The sequence below is a fragment of the Buteo buteo genome, chromosome 2 (genome assembly GCF_964188355.1).
Source record: "Buteo buteo chromosome 2, bButBut1.hap1.1, whole genome shotgun sequence".
Lineage (NCBI taxonomy): Eukaryota > Metazoa > Chordata > Aves > Accipitriformes > Accipitridae > Buteo > Buteo buteo.
Window position 1 is genome coordinate 43,270,562 of NC_134172.1, and position 22,780 is coordinate 43,293,341.

Consider the following 22,780-nt stretch of genomic DNA (forward strand, 5'->3'; position numbering starts at 1 on the left):
TCTCCAAAAGAGGAAAAAAAAAAAAAATTTTGTGAATTTCAATAGGGATATACAATGAAACAGTTTCAAGCAGAATCTGCGATGAGTTTTTTTTTATTCCAGCTGTACTTCAACCTGATTTTATGACAGCTTGTCAATGTTACCATGTATTTTAAAAGCAGGCACATCAAAGCTGTTCTGTTCGCTAAGTGTGGCTTTGTGGTTGTAAAAGACCTGCTAACCACCATGCAGAGGTTCCATTTTGTTCACATTAGAGAGTCAAAAAACGGATAAAACCCAGAGAAGGTGGCCTTTAAGACTGATGGACTTCATGACAATCATATAAGGGCGCTTGAACAGGGGAGGTGCTGAAAGTGCTGTCTGTAATAAAAACTTGTGCTAGGCAGTTTTTTAAAGCAACACATCATAAAGATGAAGATCCTTCCACAGCTCTGTCACCAATCTGAATCCAAATCTAATTTCTTTCAAGAAAAAACTCAGCAATATGTTAATAAAGCAAGCACCAATTGTAAAGGAACAATGAAGAGGACTGGGCTCAATTATCTGACGGTTCCTACTAAAAAACTCAAATAATCCCAGTTCTAGGCTCTCTGCCTCCCTGAATCTTGGGAAACTAAACCACATTGTCTGTGTGCTCATGATAAACAACCTTCATCACTTCCAAGCAAGAAGACCAAATGCTTAAAACCACGCATAACATTGTTGGGGAGAAAAAGAAAGAACACAGCATTTTCTTGGGGAAGGCAAAAGCTAGAAGGGCATGCAACTGGAGAGCCCTTGCCACCTACCTCACCTCAACAGGAAAAGAGGTCCAGACCTCAAAGGAGCTCCTGCTGTTGAAGAACCAGCCTCAGCTGCCTAAGGACTGACCCACAGCTCCTGGGGTGTGTGGTCAGCTCCTCTTGCTCTTCAGCAGCTTGTGGCAGGGGCTTTCAAAGCCCTGCACCTGGGGCTGGCATGCCGTCCCAGACTTTCCCTTCTGTGCTCACTGTAAGGTGTCAGTGAGCTTCCTACACTTGCCTTGAAACCACTGGGCTTCAGCATATGAGTACCTCAAAGAACCAGGAGGCCCTGCAGCAAGGGCTGCATCGAGAGCAGTTTCATCTGACCTAGGAACCAGCTGTGGAAGTCACAGCTGGTTTCTGAACTGCTCATTACAGTTGCCACCCCTGCCTCTGCCCCACCCGTCCCCTCTCCCTGTAGCCCTGTCGTCACATCACCTCATGCTCTGCCTCTGGGCATCCTTTGCTGGAGGCTCTCCCTCCGCTGTGACTGTCTCCAGAGCCTGAAGTCCCTCAACAACCATATTTTACGTGGCCCAGAGTACTCATTCCCAGCCTCAGCCCCAAGCTCCCTGTGCTTCATCCCGAACCAGGCGATACCCAAAGAACAGCACTCCTGTCTAAGCAACCAAATGCACTATTGCAGCTGCTTCTTGGTCTGCTAAAACCAGCATTGCAAACCTTGCTGTCCAGCAGCACTGCAAAGTGCTCCGTTGCTTCTTGCCAGTGATCACTGGCTGTGGTTTCCCGACTGCAAGCTGTTACAAACATGCAGCCATTCATAAAGAAATTTAGACAGTGCCACTGGAATTAGCAAAACATTATAAAAGGGATCTGCTGGTTTGAATATATGATTTCTCTTAGCAATTTAACAGTGGTTTGAGATTCCCATGGTGAATTAGGCAGCAGGAGCCTAGGCTTGCAAAAAATGAGTATTCTCTATCTGATTGGGTACACACAGACTGTTAAAGACCCCGGTGTATTCCTGAAACACAGTCTATAATCCCTCTTTTGTGCCGTATAAGTATTTTGCATTCTGCACTTATTTCCTTTAAAAATTGATTTAGAAAAATCAAATAAATCCTCCTCTTAGGCTGAGCATCACAAATAATTTATTTTCTGATCCTTAGTTATAGGCTGAAAACTTAAGTTGTCTTGTAGTCTGCAATCCCAATGCTATAGTGTATGTATCATCTGGCTTTCACTGAAATTCATTTTTCTTTGCCAAATTTATTTTAATTAATATGTTCACTTTGGAACAAGGAAGCAAAACCACGAGTTATTAATAAAAAATATCAGCTTTCACCTAAAACTTTACATTGTTTTAACACTTACAATATGTCGTATGCTAGACCCTAAGACAGACAACTATCCCTGGATATAATATATAAAAAAAAGATAAGGTATGCATTATAGACCACTACTGTTGTTAATCAGGAGCGAAACAATTTTTCTACTTTTTCTTATCATAGCACATTAAAAGTATCCAGCTGGGTAATCCTTAACTTAGCAACATGCTGTTTATCATTTGAAATACATAGTCTGATCAAACACTGAGCTTCAGGCAAGAATAAGCAAGTAGTAAATACAGAAATCACCCGGTTTTCATAAATGTCAATACACTGGCAGATATACCCTCTTCAGGGTTGCAGTGTTGGGAAGGGACTTCAGAAGAAAGAAAGGCACCTGGAACCAAGAGCAGTGTAAAAGGCTACAGTCCTTACCAGAAATTTCCTTTTCTGCTTCCAGTGGCTTCCTTGCGCATTGGTGGCCACATGTGCTTCAGTAACAATTTTGATGAGCTCCCATTCCTCATCCGTTGGCTCTGGTTTGTGTCCAATGGTTTTCTGCAGCTCTTCCCGACGTCTCTTCTCTCGATTTTCTTCTATCAGCTTCCTCTTTGCCAACCGCTTGCTGTCATCCAACACCACTAGCAGGGGAAAAAAGCATTGAAAAACGGCAGGAAGCTCTTAAGGATGTCTGAACTTTGGTCTTTTCTATGCCTGAGGTACTAATTGATCACAAACACCTTAACTAATCAGCAAAGAAGTACTTTGGTAAGACCCACCGTTGACACAGTTCTCTTATTTCTCCCTCTGAACTTCATTTCCTCAGAAGCCTGGATTGCAAAGAACAACTTACCCTTCTGGTAACATTTTGTATACTGCCATTGCCTTCAGTGGCTTAGTCCACCAATAAAACTAGTATGTAAAAGCTTTGTGAATTCTCAAAGTGCTCCTATAATGGACTTGGAGCAATCCACGTTGGGAAAGATGCACTTTTGTTTTCTTTAAAGTAGTACCAACATGCTCACTGCTCTGAATTGTGTAGAATGTGCTCTTGTCAGCCAGCAGAAGGCAACATGGATTTAAGAAAGTGGGAGTATTTATTCACAGGAGGCTCAATTACCCATTGCATGACATGATCAGAAACAATCTGCCTTCGGCTCTTTCCTTAAGCCCTACAAACGGTGCTGTTCTGTAGCATTGCCCTAGAGCCCTGCTACTTCCAGTGATGCCAGACACACAGGCCCCAGGGCTGCGCATCTCTGACCACCACTGAAGGTTTTATCCCATTTTCTGTTCAAACATGAATAGGCCATTTAAACTGACCGGCCCGCTTTAGCAGAGGAGGACCGCTCTGATCCACAACTGGTGGCAGGCAGGCAGGAGCAAGGAAAGCCCCGCTTACATGCTTCTGTTCACGCATTTTAACTCAAAGGTGGAAGAATCCCTTTTGGAGCTGGGCAATCGCTGGCTGGTCTGCCCTGCTCAGTGACAGCTCCTTTGGGGCGTACGTAGGTGCAGCCCACCGAGGCTGTGGCAGCTCTATGGCAATGGCACCTTCTGGTCAGAACCAGGCTCGGAGAGACGTCTCGCTCTGCATGGCCGCTGCTGGGCTGAGGCTCACTGCTGTCTGCCGCGTCAGACGGGGCTGGGCGCGAAGCGGTGACCCAGGATGATCCAGCCCCCTCTCCTGAAAGTCTACCCGGCTAAAATTAAATCGTGTCATTTCTTCTATTTCTCTCTAGACATAAGGCACGGTTATACATTACAATAACAATGGAAAATACTAAGTTAGAATATTTTTCTGTTGTTTATTGGGCCTGTTTCCCTGCCAGCTCCTCTGCAGAGGATTACGCTGGCAACAACCATTAACATTAATGTACAGGAGGATTTACATGACTTCCTCCCATTTGCACTAATTGAAGTTATCGGTGTAAATCCCTGTGCAATGGCAGGGAAAGAAGATTCCCAAGGGTTAATCGTGTAGCCATATTTTCTAGTTCTTTAGAATGAGAGTCGAATTCTTTGTAGTGCATAACTTCTTCAGGGCTAAAAATAAAACAAACAACTGCAGGATGACTCATACAACGACATTCAATTTCACATCCTCCAGAATTTTCTAAACAAGATGTTTTTTTCTCAAGCAAAGTGTCCATCCAGATGCACTTCTCCCTCCTCTTCTCCAAAGAGTGAACATTCCTACTGTTACTCAGCCTGAGAAGGCCAGGAGAAGGTGCAGTCTGATGAAGGATAAACAAAAAATTACAGGCCTATGAAAGTGGTTTGATGCAATGAGCATAATTCCCCAGTAAAAGTTATTAAAACCAAAAAAGTGCTGACAGTTCTGCTCTGCTTTAACAATCTTCACCAATCAACATACTTCAAGCAAACACACACATAAAAAAAAAAAAAAAGAGAGAAAAGAAAGAAAACCAGAAAAATATACTTACAATCTGTTGCCATGCCAACAAAGATACATTTTTTGAAGCGACATTCCTGGCACTGATTTCTTGTTACTTTGTCTATCACACATTTTCCTTCATATTTACAGGAATAGGTTGGATGGAGGTTTTTCTGAATGGTTCTTCTAAAAAAACCCTAAGTGCAATAAATAAATACATTGGAAAGCATTAGCATTGTGCAATTTTTTCAATTTGGGAGCCACTTTGGTTTGGTAGGAATTTACCTAAGTAGGCACGATAACATACTTCATTCCATGAAACTCTCAAAGAGGAAAAGAACAAACCAGTTTTATAGTGTATGGCATTTCTTTTCTGAGTTTCACAAAACACTTCCTGCCTAAAAATTAAAAACACAGAGACATCTTAGGTAAGTAAAGGCATAAATAATGTTGTCTTGAGGGACAAATACTGTCTACATGTCTTTTTCAAGTCTTACATTTCTGTGTGTTAATTTTTTTTAATTTGAACTACAGAGTTTATTTTGAGTCCCTTTCTAAATTACATAATCTTTTTGAGGGATATTGAGATGCATATACATACTTTTAATTAAAGAGCAGCTTCTGCAAATAGTAAGAATGGTGGTGTGTATGTGCTACTAAAGGATTAAGAACAAACAGTTCTACTCCTTTCTTTCTATCAAAGCCAAATAACCAACCAACCAACCAAATCTGGGCAAGACTAAGAGTCTTGCAAACACAATTTACACAATCTTTGAATTTGGTTCTAAATAATGGACTCATAATTTAAAATTATTTGTATTTCTGAGAAGAGGATTTGATTTATATTTAACACAGTCCTCTGTATTCAAAACAAAGATCACCAATAAAGATCCCTCTCTATATAAATCCATTCTTTCTTTCTATCTATCTATCTATCTATCTATCATAATATAGATCTGTATTGCCAGTTGCAACATGGATATGAGGTCAGATCCTAAGCTCATGTGAACTAATGTAGCTCCACTGAATTTACGGATTTATACACCCCTGGCCTTAGGTAAAGAAATCAGAAACAACTTATATCTGAACATTATGGACCTAATTCTGGTACTAACTTCAACATGACTCTTCTCATTGACTTTAATTTCAAGTTTGAGACCACCTACATTCAGCAATGTGGCTTGGGACCACCCTGACACAGAGAATACACTGGGACCCTGGTCCTGTTTGACTGAGGCCGCTGAGAATGGCTTTGGTTTCAGTGAAAACAATGGCAAAATTCGAGAGAGATTTTACCTAATGAATAGCCTCTTCAGCTGGGATTTTATCTAATGAATAGTCTCTTCACTTCACTAGGTGAAAGGTCTGTTTTTAATCATGTTAAATAACACCTGGTAAAATCTTACAGCAGTGTGTAATTTCTTTTAACATAGAATGTTGAATTAAGACATACAGGTAAGTCTGTATTTCAGCTTGAGCTCTAACTCCAGTGAAGACAATAAAGAGCCTTGTCTTCATTAGAGTTTTATCTTACAAGATCCAGCTTGAGCTAAGAGTACAACTCTTTCTTCCTTAATAACGATAAGACCTGAAATCTCAAACTGAGTTGCATAAAGCACTTTGCAAGACTGGGACCTGTCGGGTTGAACCAAAATCCAGGAAATCACAGGCAAGATGTCCTTATGTAGGATTTGGATCAGGTCTCAAACTCTCATCTACCCAACAACTGGATTTGGATCCACTCTCAACCTTGTGATGAATTCCTAGAGACAGGATCTGCCCCTCTCCTCCCTAAAGATCAAAGATAGCTCTGGACAACCAGGGACATGGGGTAATCTCTAGTTACAGCAAGAGATGGAAAAATCTCTGATGAATCTCAGGAAGTGGTACTGACTTCTGTTTTCCAAACCTTGCATGGGACTAACGTAGCTCTAGCTTTACAATGGCAAGGCTCTTCACCACCTGTGTTGGGACCAGCACCTTTCATCTTCCCATTTCTTTGCATTTCGCAGAAACTTTTTGCAAAAAACCTCTTTGATGATCTCTTGATACAATGTAATAAAGAACTGCTCTCTATATTTGTCCAAACACTTCATCACAAAAGTACTATTTTGTCAATAAAAGAAACCACATTTTATTGTAAGGCAACCACCCTTTTCCTAAATTCCTTTACTATGCACCTATATAGCAATAGATGCAATGGATACAGCCTGGAGAAACATTTCAGTGACATCAGAACTCACTGTTGGTTTATTTGTGTTTAAACTCCTTACAATTTACTCTTCAGAAATCATGCGTGAGGATGCTTTGTTCATGAACGCACACTTGCCAAAGCAAGTTTTTGGCTGTCAACCCTGATTAATGTTGTTACACAATTAAAGTGATTTTGAGTGGAAGCAACTAGTAAATGTCAAATTCATTGAGAATTGATTACATGTAACTTTGCTGATATATCATACAACTTGACATGTGTATGCAGATCCTCCAAAGCATGGGTTGAAATTGTCCACACAAAAAACCCATCTTGTACAATGAATACATTGCAAGAAGAGCAACAAATCAAAACAAAGCAAAACAAAACAGTCTGTAAGCCAACTGTAAGTAGGAGAAAGAAATTAATTACTTTTTGCAAATTGTTAGCTCAGTTTCTCGTGCACATAAGCATTATTTTAAATTGTACATCAGACAGAAGAACTGTATCTGAAGATAAAAGTAGATTTTGTATGCTGTATCTTTAAAATAGCTGGTAGGCATAAAAAGAAATACTTCAGTTGGAGTAACAAAAAACTTAGCAGGAAAGTTGGCAAGAGATATAGCTGTTCAGCTGGGAGCAAAAGATATTTCATAATGCCACAGCGTCGCTTACTTCTCATTATATCTGAATTAAGTCATATTCATACATTTTATGTATTGTTATCATCTGGTATACAGGATGCAAATTTGTAAGAATCACTTGTTCAGTTTCACTTTTTTTCAAATATAAATATTTTTCATACATATTATGTATGTATTATTCATTATATTATATTGTGAATATTGTGAATATATTATATTATGAATATTACCACTAATCTGCTATACATAGGATATTTAGGTCTTTGTGCATTTCATAAATGTAACTTAGGGCAATGCTGTACAACTGAAGGAACTACTTCAACACAAGCTACTGTGATGTGGGGCTCTAAGGCCACTCCAAACCCAAAATCTCAGATCCAAATATTCCAGACTTTGGGGGTGAACAGAAAATGACTTTTGTGGCTTAGTCCCATGACACTAGTCCATGACATGTGTGGTCCCATTTGTTTAGAAAAACAATCATTTTTTATTTTCTGCAGGAAAGAATAGCTTTCTTACAGGATCTCGAGCTATTCAGGCAAATTTATGGCAGTAAAATCATCTAAGATGGGCCTGATTGTGTTACTCAATTTTTTTTAATTTACTTGCCCAAAGCAATCTCTTTTTTAATTTTGCATGTAGCTTTGGAGATGCAATTTAGGGCTGAAAGCACATTTCAATATGCTTAAGTTAAAGAAGTAAAAATCTTTTTGAAACTGTTTTAACTGAGTGTCAATGCTTCCCAAAGTGATGGATGTTACTGTTGCATGAGCATGTGGAAGGATTTTGATTTTTGCTTCTTCACAGTGATGATGAGAGGCACTGGAACACTGTTAATCGCTACAGACTCTTCATGGCCATAGGCAGAATCTCAGCTATTGCGTGAACAGCTTCACTGGAGTTGCTGGGAGCATGCTGATGTACACTGGCTCAGAACATGGCCAAAGAAACATTAAAAAATGGAAATGTAAAAGCCAACAGTTAAACAGCAACAACAAAAATCTAAATTTCTCCTTTTCTTTTCAGAAGCAAACACTGCAAAAATCAACTAAATTCCTTATGCATATGAAGAGCAGTGGCATAGCCAGATACGGCTTATCATCAGTACTGGATGTTCTTACTCGCTCCTAATCTGTCTTTGTTTTATTTGACAGCACAGTTCAGGAAGTCTGTATAATGGAGGAGCTGGAGAGCTATTTCTGATTCCCACTTTCCCACTGTGCCATTTACCTTGCAACCTTCGCAAGTGATGCAGCGATAATGATATCCGGTGGCTTTGTCCCCACATACTACACATAGCTCATCCTTGTCTAAGTAACTGGGTATATACCCTGTAAAGAAAAAGAGGATGTGGTATGTAAACTTGATATAAATATATATAAAGTTATATACGTTTGATATAAAAATATATTAAAATCCACTGCAGATCTTGTCTACGAGCCCCATACTTCTGAACTCACCAAATTTCCTGAATAAAAAGCTCATGCTATGTTACGGACTTATTTAAAAACAGTCTATAGTATCTTCTACTTTTCAGACTGTTTCAGTGTCTACTGGTCAAGAGGGAGAAGTCAGAACATGACTACACTCTCCTGAGTGAAATACTACCTCAGAAAAATAAGTATATTTATTTTTACCTCAAAGGCTTTGATGTGAAAAAATACAGTAACAGCGAGCCATACAATGTATTTCACTTTTCTGTTTCACAAAAAAAATTATATACTTGTATAGTGAAGATGAGATCCTGGGTTGCAGAGTGACTCAGGGACCTGGCAGTAAGAAATATTTACTGAGAGATCATTTGTTTCAAAACAGCTCCACAGGTGTGGTTAGAGAAGTACTAGCAACAGATAGCCCAAGCTGTATTGATCATACCTGACCTGGGCGTGTTCCGCAGGAACATTTTGTATACCCTGAATTTAGGGCAAAATACGTAGGCATTCAAATATGCATGTGTGTGTGTGTGTACATGCATGTGTTAGAATGACATTTTCTCTTCTGAAGTGGTTTACCACACACGCAAGAAGTGAAATCAAATATTACTGCTATGAAAAACATTGGCAATGCTTGGTTCTTTTCCCACAATGACATTTGTTTTGATAACTTAAACATATTCTCAATTTGAGCAAAAACCCAAAACAATTGTGATGGCAATCAAAATGTAATTCTAAACTAAAGAGAACTTTTAAACAGGGTAAAATACAAACTTTTCAAAATAAGTGTTCCCATGACTCATAATTAATGGAGTTATGGTACATAACTTTTCCTTCTGAAAAATCTCTCTGTAAAAATGTAAAACACAGATCTCAGATTCATTTTGAGGGGAGAGAGGAAAGCTATTTGTGTAACCCTAAGATTATTAAAGTGTAGTAAGTGTTTCACAGAATCACAGAATAGTTGAGGTTCACAGGGACCTCTGGAGGTCATCTGGTCCAATCCCCCTGCTCAAGTAGGGCCACCTACAACCAGTTGCCCAGGACCGTGTCCAGATGGCTTCTGAGTATCTCCAAGCATGGAGGCTCCACAACCTCCCTGAGCAATCTCTGCAAGTACTCGGTCACCCTCATAGTGAAAAGATTATTTTATTGTCTTCAGAAGGAATTCCCTCTATCTCTATTTGTGTTCATTGCTTCTTGTCCTGTCACTGAGCACCACTGAGAAGAGACTGGCTCTGCCATCTACCTGACAGGGGATGAGGTGTTTATATGCATTGATAAGACCCCTGCCTTGAGCCTTCTCTGCTCCAGGCTGAACAGTCCCAGCTCTCTCAGTCTCTCCTCATACAACAGATGATCCAGTCCATTCATCATCTTTGTAGCCCTTTGCTGGACTCATTCCAGTATGTCCATGTCTTTCTTGTATTGGGGAGCCCAAATCTGGACCCAAGACTGCAAATGTGTTTCGCAACAGAGCTGAGTAGAGGGGACGGATCACCTTCCTCAACCTGCTGGAGATGGTCTTCCTAATGCAGACCAGGTTGCTTTTGATCTTCCTTGCCTCAAGGACACACTGAGGGCTCGTGTTTGACTTGCTGCCCACCGGGAACCCCCAAGTATTTCAATGCAAAGTGCTTTCTAGCCGGTCAGGACCCAACCTGTACTGCTGCATTTATTATTCTTCCCCCAGTGCAGGATTTGGCAATTCCCTTTGATGAACTTCTAGAGATTCATCTCATCCCATTTCTCCAGCCTGCCCAGGTCACTCGGAGTGGCAGCACACCCAGCTGGTGTACCAGCCACTCCTCCCAGTTTTGCATCATCTGCCAACTGGGTGAGAGCAACTTCTGAGCGCAATGAGGGAGAGACCTTTGTATGCGGCTGCCTGTAACATTATCCCTTGCCGCTGGCTTGCTGAACCCATCTGTAGCACTACGTGTCGGACTGGACTCCAAGCTTGCTGTCTATGCAGCCCTCACACCAGTATGGCTCGGTACAGCCCAGGGACTCGGCACACCACGGTCTCATGGAGGGCAACCAGCAACAAGACTCAGGGCAGCAGAAAGCTGTTGGAGGACGCTGCGAGAGGGGTGGCCGTCATCTCCCTGTGACTAACGTGCCAGAGGGTCAGCTCAGTAACAGACAAACTTAAATGAAAGTGCCTTCCTAAGGCTACACTTGCCAGAGGTTCTCCAGAAAGAAAAGCCCAAATCAGAGAGAAAATACTTGAAATTATCTGAGCTTAAAATACTCAAACTTTCTGGGGGCTGGTGAGTGGATTAGGAGAAAGTAAAGAAGGAAGAAGGCAGGAAGTATTTGTAAGGTTGTCGCGGTTTAACCCCAGCCCGCTACTAAGCACCACGCAGACGCTTGCTCACTCCCCCCGCACCCAGTGGGATGGGGGAGAGAATCAAAAAAAAGTAAAACATGTGGGTTGAGATAAAGACAGTTTAATAGGATAGAAAAGGAAGAAAATAATAATGATGATGATGATGATGATAATAGAAGAATTAGAATATACAAAACAAGTGATGCACATGCAATTGCTCACAACTTGCTGACAGATGCCCAGTCAGTTCCTGAGCAGCGATCCGCCCCTCCTGGCCAACTCCCCCCAGTTTATATACTGGGCATGACGTCCCATGGTATGGAATACCCCTTTGGCCAGTTTGGGTCAGCTGTCCTGGCTGTGTCCCCTCCCAACTTCTTGTGCCCCTCCAGCCTTCTTGCTGGCTGGGCATGAGAAGCTGAAAAATCCTTGACTTAGTCTAAACACTACTTAGCAACAGCTGAAAACATCAGTGTGTTATCCACATTCTTCTCATACTGAACCCAAGTGATAACACTATACCAGCTACTAGGAAGAAAATTAACTCTATCCCAGCCAAACCAGGGCAATGGTCTACTTCATATATCTAGTTTGAGCATAATTATGAGAACCTCAAATTATAGAGGAACATACATCCCTCTTCCATAATGCTGTGAAGCAGGAGCACTCTGAAGCCATGCCCAGGTACGTGCATCTCAGGTTTGCCAATACTCCTACTGGCATCTGAAAGGGGAGTGGGGGAATGAACTGAGATCTTACTGATGTATCATACCAGTCTATAGTACAGCAAAAGATCAGATTTACATTAAGGTTACATTTCTCCATGATGAACGAGTTGTGCTTGGATAAAGACTGGGGGACAGGTGGAGCTGGTTCTGTGACCTCGAGGGAAGAGAGACAGCAGGGTTTCGACTCTAATTTACATCACTGACTCCTAATGGACATTATGCCAGTGGGGGATTAGCAGAGGCTATTATCTCCATCCTGCCCCGCTTTTGCTCACACCTGCCTCTGCACATGCAACACATACACAACATGGAGCTGACACAGGAGGCAGCAGAGTCAGCAAAGGGATGCAGAATTTTCCACTACATTTCTCATAAAGAATAATGGCTTCTTGTTATTGCTGGTTACTGCTATTCATGAAATGCAGACTTAGTGTAGCATAGACTATGTCCTCTAAAATTCAGTATCCCTGGTTTGCTTCCTCAAGAATTACTTCTGAATTAAATGCCTTGATATTTCATTAAGTATATAATCTGGTTAGTACTGCTCATGTAATGGCAGCTTTGTTCTATTGGAAGAGCAGGAGACCACTTGTCTAAACCACTTCCTTAAACCTTCTTACAAACCGTAACATCCGCTGTAATAATTTCTAGTAGTTGCAAATATCCAGTCCGATCTCTGTATAAATTCAATGCAATTTCACTTGTGAGACACGCAGATAAGCAGCCTCAGTGCACTTTTGCTGCTACTCAGAGTTAGAAACAATATCAGCAGGAGGAAATTCAACAGTGTTTTTCTAAACTTGGTACCAGCATGGAAGCTACGAATAGTGCAATGGAGATTCTTGGGGAAGCCATGGATGGCAGCAGAGTTGTCTGTTGGGTGGTTTGAGGAAGAAGCAGAGCAACTGACCTCTCACTCCTTGCAGCACTTGGGGAAAAAAAGAGGGGCAGACTAATAGGGACTTGTCTCTCACATCAGCAAGTACCTTGGCATCTTATGTGTTTAATAACTCTGAACCAAACATGGAAGCTCCTATGTGGAAGAAGCAGATGCTGTCTGGATGTAACCCAGGTGCTCTCTTATGAAAGAATGTCTGATGACAAATCTCATGGAAACATTGGGTAGGTTCCTATTTCTGGTGTTCAAATTGCATCCTTTTATTTCTTGGTCAAAACCTACTAAGTGCATAGCTAAGAGGAACCATTCAAAAGCAACACCAATCTCACTGAACTGTACAGCAATAACCAATATGATTCCTTGGTCTTTCAAACCTCTGTCTGATGTATTCTAGTATCCTCATGGACTATCATTTGGCGTATCCCTTATGATCCTCAAAGTTAACTATCTTTCAAGTATGACTTGACGTTGTTCATCCCCATGCCCATCTTGGATCTTCTCTTTGAGTGGGGAACACCAATAAATGACCTTGACCTGCCACGTCTGGTGTTTCCCCTGCAGCCTAAAGTAACTCCTTTGCTCCCCAGACTCCCACCTGCCAGCCCGCCTAATCTTACTGTCTTGGCAAGGCTAAGTACTCAGCAGGACCAGTTGACCCTATCTAGAAGAGTATGTTGTATAATCCATTATAACCCACCTTGATGGTGATTTACAGTACCTTTTAAATCATAACTGTGGCTTTGTAGAGATATGGCAAGAAACAATTCCCTTCGATAAGAAAACACGCAATGAGTTTGCCCCAGCAGCTGTAAGGACAGAACGAGATCTGCTAACCTATGCAGTCATCTGAGGTACTCTGTTTCATTAATACTGTATGCCTACACTCTCAAATTACCATTTGAAGGAATGATACCTTAAAGCAGTATATGTGACCCTGCACAGTGTAACAGATTGGAGAGACACAAATGAGACACTCGGTGGCTATTCTTACCCCTCCAACAAGGCAAAGAAAAGCTATTTAAATGAAAACAATCCCTGAAAAATGATACTGTTTTTTTCCTCTGTACCTGGCACACGTTAAAAAAGAAGCATGTTTTGAGAAAAGTAAAGAAGCAATTTCAGTTTTGTTAAAGTATCATTGCACAGACTTTACATCTCCAGGTCTCTGTCTGCACAGATAATATAATATTGGCTTAGGGATTAAACCACACCTTAAAAAAATTCTAGGACCCAAACCATATTTGACTAGCAAACAGGGATATGAGTGACATTGACGCAAACAAATTATGTCTGTATACCAGATGTTCCCTATTAGCTTGTTCCTGGTCCACCATAGGCTTATACCTTGCAAGCAGAAAAAGCTGGTTTTTGCTATTGCATAAGGACACTTGTATTTTAAGATAATTAGTCAGTATTTTGATTTTCACTGTACGCTGGCAGAGTCATATATTAAATATATTCCCCGAAATCTTTCTTTCCCCCATCTGGTATGGTTTGCATGACTAGAGACCACTCACTAAAATGAGGTGTTTAGGACTTATCAGTAAGCTTGTATTCACTTACTAGACACTGCAGTATGAAAATGAAAAAGATGAAATTAATTACTACCTTGAGAATCCCCAACTGTATTAGAACTGAAAAGAAAATTCATACTGCTGTTCTACCGATTCCACAGTCACATTGTAACTCTTCGCAAATTATAAAAAATTACAAGAACCATCCAGATATCACCCTTGATACACTTGTGTAGAAAAAGCCGAAATAGAGTGTTTATCGGAGAAAGCAGAGAGCTGAGTGAGAAAAAGCATACTCCATTCTTGTTTGTGCTATTACCAATATTGATCTGGGTTGATGCACTGATCCTTGTTTCCCACTTTCCTTAAATTACTCCCACTGAGAAAAATTGCTTATTTCTCCATTGAGCTTGGAAGCACTGAGAATGTTGTTAAACAGATTGACACATTTCTTCATTAGCTAACTGGCTTGCTTGTCCGCAATTTTCATCTTTGTTGACGTTCTTTGATTTATGGAATTACTAAAATTTGGCAAGAGATTCTGCAAAGATAGAATTTGGAACATTTATTGTAGTCTCTTTTCCCGCAATGACTTTTCTATGTATTAACCCTGTTCTTTGGGCTGAGTCAGAAACCTTATCAACAGTAGTTCCATTTTGCACAGATGTGCTGAAAACATTTTAGCCCAAACTGTGTTATCACTTAAACTGCTGTGATTGGTCCTGTACTCGCATCCATTACCAACTACAGGTGCAAATTGCACTATGGTAAGAGTTAGACCATGCAATTTTTTCCCAAAAATTATTTAAATCTTTTTAGACACTATAGCTTAGTATCGCAAGTAACTTAGTTATTTAGAACTCTAAGCCTCACTGAACATCAGTTTTACTACTGATGCAAAATCAAGTATGACTTAGTTCACTTTCCCATCCTTCATTTGGTTGTGGAAAGGTTACAGTAAAGGAGCTGAAAACACTTTTTCCACTGACATTTTTATTAAAAAAGAAACATCATTCCAAATGCATAATGATTTGTTGAATAAGATGAAATTTTTCTGATCAGTGCTATCTCCTTAGATGGGTGGCCGAGAGCAAAATTAATCATTTTTAAGCCCCAAATAACTGTTAACTCACTGGGAGCTGCTCTGCTGCAAAGGCCAAGACAAAAAACGCTCAGTGTTTTTGTAAATTGATTATATGCACACATACTCCCTGCACTGATGAGAAGATAGTTTGACATAACCTCCATGTTGCATTTTCTTAGCTATTCAGAAAGGACCCTAATGTTTTCACACTGCTGAGAATTCAGTTTGGACTAATTCAGTCGCACACTCTAGCAGTCATACAGTACATATTCTCAGCTGCACGTAAATTGCCTGAGAAAATATAAAGGGAAATAATAATGACAATTACAATTATAATAACAACAACAATAATAACCTTCAAAGCCCCATTCTCCCACCATACCAAGAGCCCTTAAAAAGATGGCATTAACCTCACCTTGTACCTGGGAAGCAAGGTGAGACACAGGGCTGAGGAGCCGGCACTGCTACAGCCCCACTCAAGAATTCCTGCCTGCAAACCCATGGTGTGGGGGGCAGCCTCTGGTTACTTCTGGTCTGCCCCCACTGAGCCTGAAGTTAAAGCCTAACTTCACAGACACCTGCGGGCATCTTCCATTAACTTTGTGTGGGAAATGGCTGTGCAAAGGGAAGTGAAAGCCAACTCTCATCCCAGTTTTAACTTTGCAGACCTATTTCTCACGTTGCCCAAATGCCCAAAACACTGCGCACACACCAAACGTGGGGATACTGAGGTTTCTGGACCTCTGTATGTATTTCTTTTATACTTTCCTGACTGCACTACCTCTACCCTGTCACCGAGTGCTCCTCCTCACTGTACAGGCGGTGTGAGGAGATCCAGGGACACTTTTGCCTATCTGCTCAGCCTCCGTGCAAGGGTAGGGTGGCATGGGCTCCCCCAGAGCATCACCCATCCAGCGTGCAGTGCTGCAAGCTCGCTGTGGCCGGCAGCACTGTGAGAGGGGAAAAATATTCCAGTTTCAGTAATCTGGGACAGAACTGGGAATAGCATCGTTCTCGCGATGATGAGCCCTGTTCTGCTCATCGGATTTCACAGCCTCATGTAGAAAACAAAGCGTATCTGGTTGCCTGTCTCCTATGGTAGGATCAGGTCCAAAAGGGCTTCCTCAATGAAACAGTAAGCTCTTGCAGGAATATTGTGCTGCTACCTTTTAACAGCGTACACTACAGTACAAAAGAGAACTGAGCAACAAGCACATGCAAAGCTAAAAACACACCTCCATCTCTCGATTTTCTGGAGCACAATTTTTTCCTTTAAAATTCAAGTCTTTCATCAGAATTTGTGACATATAATCAGGAAGTAATAGTTTTTAATATACTGTAATAACTGGAGCCGCTTAAGTGCTTTCTTATATTTTAGAATAACTGGCTATACTTTCTGAATACTTTTTTTTTTCCACTTCGTGACACATCGTTGGGCTCTTTGGTTCTTGTTTTTTAAAGTTATTTTCTGAATTCTTTTAAAGTGACATAGCAAAGTAATTAAACTCCGCTTCATAAATGATAATTCTTTCAGCATATAAAATGTTGATGTTTTTTTCTTCCCAGACAGAAAAGACTTCAACCATTTAGTAACTAGCAAAAGTTTTGATAGGGAAAAACTCCATGTGCTACTGTAAAGTACAATCTGATTTGAACAGCATATTATTGAGATTACTGCAAATTTCAGGGGACTAACAGAAATACCAACTGCAACAATCAAGACTCCTCATGAACACCTGCTTAGTGACTTAATTGTGCTCTAATGGGCTATTACCAAGGCTTCTCTAACAAACTCCCTTGTCCCCCCCAAATCAATTCTAGATCAATACAGACACACATGCCCTGTGTGGAGCCTTCTGTTCTTAGGACGGGATTAAAAGATTCGTTAGTTTTACGATAGCTTGGTTAAAAGATGGAAATTAAAAAAAAAAAAAAAAAAGAGAAGATGCACATGTCCCCCACAGTTTAGATCTCTTCTGCTTAACAAACTCAGCATTTGCAAAGGTTTGACAGAAGGGAGGCAACTTTTTATTGATTATCACAGTAATAAGGCTCTAAAGAATCCCAAAGCAAGTTGCTCAGTCTCTGTGAATGATCAATTAAAAGCCTGCTTGAGAGCCAGCTTCCACCAAAATTCACTGCTGTTTCTTAGTGAAACTGAGGTAGTAAAAAACAAGGGCAGACAAGCAGGTTTTAAAAACAACTCTGTATTCTTTCAACCAAACAAGTACAAAAACTTTAAACAGAGCAGATGTCAGGTGTCTGAGTACTGAAATAACTTACTTAAAGCTCTGATCTAGGTGTATCAATTATTATTTATAACCTTCAACATCATGAAAAATGTATTCCTTCACCGACTTTGCAATAGCAAGTCTTTATTTTCTCTAAGTTAATCCTGAGTACTATTTTTCTTTAACCAAAAATAAGACATGGGAAAAGTCTACAAAGAGTTACAAATTCATTAGTTAAAACCCAACAGCAGATAAATAGCCTTAAAAAGAATTGAAAATGTTGCACAATAAAAACCCATGCACTACCCACAACTACATTTAGTCTACAATTTGATCATGTTCTTATAACTTCCTAGAACTGGATGTTAAAAAATATTTCCTTTATTATGAAATACAATGCTGTTCAAAGCACAAAATTAAGATATTTTTCTACTGAACATACAGATTTATTGCACCAAGTGCTAATGAATATTGCCTGCACAAAGGAGAATATTTCAGTTTTCCATGTGATTAATAAGATTAAACAGTCTACTTTTTACTACAAAGCCACTTCAAAAGTAGTAAATGGTGTTTTCTCTACCTACCTAGTTACATCAGATTCATCTGGGTTTTGGATAACTACATTCAGAAAATCTGGTCTTAATAGAAAAAGGACATTATGTTGGTACAGCAGACTGTGTATTTTTATTCTTTAATAACGTGATTTTAAAGAAACACAGAGAACATATACTCTGTATGCATCAGTTTGCTTGTCTGAGTTCAGAATAAATAATACCGAAAACATTTCCAAGTGTTTGTTGGTATTTTGGGTTCTTTTTGAATCTGCTTTGCTTACTTGAAAGCAAAAGAATAAATTCTAAAAACAGGCAATGATTTAACCCTGAGGGAGCAGATATTGCACTTCGATTATCTCTCACAAACATATTGATTAGATCAACTTTTTGGATGCAGAATAGTCTTTCTTGCACAGATTTTATATTTTAATTTTAATTTTCAGTCTTTTTTGCTTTGCGTAATCAGAAACTACATGGTTTTCACTGAGAAGACAGTAACTCTATTAAATGTAATCATCTTCCCATACATATTTACAGTTCTATTTTCAAAATATTTTGCCCAAGTTGATGAGTAAACAGAGTGCACATTTACTGGTAATGAGGACTCACACAAATTGTTTGTATGTACCAGAAACACAGCTTTAAGATGCAGAACATATAATGACGACATTTCAGAAGAGAAACTTTCTTATCTAGCTCACTGGTGAATAGCAAATGAACTTAATAGCCCCAGAAAGCAGAAAACAAGCAATATATTTGCAAATGTCTTTTATAGATTAAGAAAAAGTGCTTGGAAATCCTCATCGCTTACAAACCTTACAATCACCTAGCAACCTGTGTTACTGCTGCTTTCAATTTTGAACAGGCAGCCTTCACATTCAAAGATGTATCTGAGCCAACTGATGCAACTGTTAAGTTTAAAGCAAAACAGAAACAAAAACAGAGATTATTTTTTTTTTTGTTATTTAAATAAATTGCCCCTACCTTTCTTCTGAGAGTACGATGGCGACTGCACTTGAGAAAAAGTAGGTTTTTCTTCGGTGAAATATTCAGGTTGGTTGTACTGATTCAGGGCCATGTCCATGTCAGAGTACTCGCTTTTAAACACGTTTCCAGGGTAACTACAGGTATAAGGCTGATTCACCGCCCAGGCCTGTTCCATATATATGTTGTTACTGTGCAGGACCTGAGCATCACAACTGCTGTAACCCTGATTATCTTCGATATATGTGCAATAATCAGTGGACTGCATGTAGCAATTGCTACCAGCAGCTGGGTGCACTTCATATATTTCTTGCATACAGTAGTTCATTTTGTTACCCTATCTCAGCTTCTACTTTACGTACACACACACATGCATACACACGCAGGCATGCATACACATGGAACGGGAGAGGAGCAATGAATATACACCAACAAAGTCGACTGCAAAACAGCCCGTTTTACTTCGGAGCAGCACCTGATGTGCTAAAATCCTATTTATATTGGGACAGCTTGTGAACTCCCCTGCCAGTCAAACATATTGGGAAGCAGATTTATGACAGTCAAAGGTCTTAATCTGTGACTGTAAGTTAATTCCAAGGGAAGATGGCAGGCAGGTAGCAATGACCACCAGACAAAGAAGCGATGTCCCGACAACCCTCCTGTTCCCTCGTTTGTCAGGAATAATCATTTTATAAACCATTTCCAGCCTTTTCCAATATGATTAGAAAATGATTACTAAGGTGAGGACACAGTTATGTCACTGTAGTTGTCAACTTAAGTGTGAAGCATTATAAAGACTGCTTAAGAACTCCCAGAGGGGATACGCTGAAAATCCTAAAATCAATAATCCTGTTTTTCAGCATTAAACCATAGAAAATCCAATAGTGCTGTGCTGATGACCCAAACAGTAGTCTAGTTTTACAAAATTTAGCAACTTAATCTGTCATCAGCTTTATTGATTTTGTTTTACAGAATTACATGCATGAATCTCCCCAGCCTTCCACACATACACAATCCTCCCCATTGCCTGGTAATGCATTTACGGGAAAGCAGCTTTTCTAAACTTCAGTGATTTGGGGAGGTAATTTCTATTGAGTTCAACAGGTGGGAAACTTCAAAATAATATAATCAGCAAAAAGAACACTGCTTAAATATTATCAGTAAGGTAACTGCTTTGCTATTCTGCTTTGTTATCTTTTATGTTTCAGTAGTGAAGTACTTTTAGAAGTGCATCTTTTTCAACAACAGACTGAGTAGAATAAGGAGAGTTTTTTGCTCGCTTTGGCTCACCTATGAGCTATGAATACATCAGTGTTGCTACAACAAAAACTACATGATTTTATAATTGCTTAATGCACCCCAAACCTCAATACAGTTAATATGCCTTGTTTATTCAGCCATTCTTTTTAATCTAAAATAAATTATTTTATTTTTAACTTATATTAGCTGCTATTTGTTTTTTACTAGGCAAAATACATTTTTTCTTTACAGCACAGCTAAAATGTGGGAAAACTTGTGAAGTCAGTAACAAGATGGTATTCCTCCTTAATGTCTGTTCTTATTATTAGAAAGCAGAATTATTACTGATTTGATAATAAGGTCTTAGTCTTCTTATTTCACTCATTTTAAACCATCTACAGGATTGCCAAAATTACTACGTAGGTTGGCCCTTTTTCATCTAGGATCTTAAGTATACATCTAACAACTTTGATGAACGTACACCTAAATGGTCCTCAAAAGTTCAGTGAAATAGGTAAGAACTGGGCATGACATGTACATATTTCTCCCCCTCCAATATTGTTTAATGTTTCAGTCTAGTGCAAGAAGCCAATGGAAAAATGTTCTCCCTTCCAACATACAACCGTAACTAACTTATCTAAATAAGAAGCATTGCCAATTAGGATCTAATGTGCAGGCTAACAGAATTCAGGATAAGTGCTTCTGAGGATCAGAGAAGTTAAAATTAATGCTTGGATTTTTAATTTTGTTTCCTCTAACTATAAAAGAAGCATCTTTAACACACATCTATAATTAACTTGCTCAGAAAATAATAATACATTTGGTAAGTCAAAATGAACTCTCTCAAGCTCCATTCTACTGAAGTCAATGAAGTTGCTTCCAAAATGAACTTATTCTGCTAAAACTCTGATAATTTAAATTAACATCTTACTTCATTAAGAGCACTAATAGTTACTGAAATCCCAGAAGTAAAACACAAATGAACCCTCATTCTCCATGCCGTTTCTACCAAAGATCTAACTCAACAAATAGCATTGTGAAATACAATGTCAAAAAGCACACAATAAAAGTTAATTTTCATTTTAGCCCAGGCCCATGATCTAGATTTTACAAACAATGATTTTGTCTGTGATAAAAAACCTGTCTTAGCCAAGATCCGATTTTTCAAGAATGGATGTTCAGCACTTCATAAAAACATGCCCGTGTTTCCTAAGAAACTCTGCAATAGTTGTTTACACAGAAACCCCCAAACCATACCCATTTATGTGATCAGTTGGTAATACTGTAGTACATAGAAATGTAACACATACAACCTGCCGAAGTTACTTCTCCACACTTCCCAGACAGAAAACATTCCACAATTGCAATACGTGGGTTGTTCATTTACCACAAAATGATCTCCTGTACAGCTAACAGGAATTTATGTGAGAGCTTGCACAGAGGTGAGGCTGTATTTTACAGGTTAGCAGAGCAGAATACCTAGATACTTCTACAACACCCAGAAAAGCTTTGGAGAACTAGGCTTTAAATTCTTAGTGGGAATTTTTCCCCATGTGCATTTGTTTTGCCAGATGAGTCAAAATTCCTACAAATTTTCTCTTCTCTTTTTCTTTCCCCCCAATTTGATTTAGGTTTGTTACTGAAAAATGAAACAGAATTGAGACTGTACGTAGACAGAGCTGTCCCAGCCAGGACGGCACCTAAGGAGATGGTATCTCGATGTGGCACAGCCCATGACTTACCTTCTGTTCCAAAATAAAACCCTCAAACATTTCTTATTTTCTATTGCTATGTCAATAATGCTTAGAAATGTGTCATGTACTACTTTTGTCAGAATTACTGTAATACTGCAAGGGAATTAAATTACATGAAACTGTGAAGAATGAGGAGAAAAAGGAAAATGGATGAGAGCCTTTTCTGATAAAAAAAAAAAAGAATGATAAACACTGCCAGGGAATGGGGGTACCTTACCTGTAATATGGTAACATTAAAGAGGTTTATAGCACTGCAGATTGTTGTTCCCTTGGAAATAAATCAGTTCAAAAAACACTGCAAAGATTTAACATGCCTATTAAAACTGAAATATTTCTAAAATATTTTCATTTTAGTTTCTTAGTGTCCAATCCTCCAAGTCCTTTTCATGTATCACTTTGAATTAAATAATCTGATAAAAGACAGTTAGACAGGGTCTTTATCAAAAGTCTGAAAGTGGAGTAGAAAATAATACTAACAGCTTTTCTTTGCCTTGTATTCTGATTTGAATATTAGAGTCTTTAAATCATGCCATGTTGAGCTTTCATTGCCTTCAGCAATGTAGTTTCGCACTTGGAATTTTATTAGTTCACAAGTGTCTGATTATGTGAACACATGGAAATTAATCACTATCAGAATAAAACCTCTGGGTGAGCAAACAGGCCAGTGATGAAACAGAAATTTTGATACTGCGGCAGAAGAAGATCCGAAGTTTGAACCCTTCACA

At 39.4% G+C, this 22,780-nt stretch overlaps 1 protein-coding gene across 9 annotated transcripts in view; it reads right to left on the reverse strand.

Annotated features, from left to right (window-relative positions):
* THRB (thyroid hormone receptor beta) overlaps positions 1–22,780 on the reverse strand; it is a 173,565-nt gene that overhangs the window by 12,463 nt on the left and 138,322 nt on the right. For all 9 annotated transcript variants that reach the window (XM_075052416.1, XM_075052399.1, XM_075052391.1 and 6 more), the window contains 3 exons: positions 8,535–8,635; positions 4,519–4,666; positions 2,507–2,712 (listed from right to left, as the gene is read on the reverse strand). In XM_075052416.1, coding sequence (XP_074908517.1) covers positions 2,507–2,712; positions 4,519–4,666; positions 8,535–8,635 — 455 coding nt within the window. The remainder of the gene's footprint in view (positions 1–2,506; positions 2,713–4,518; positions 4,667–8,534; positions 8,636–22,780) is intronic.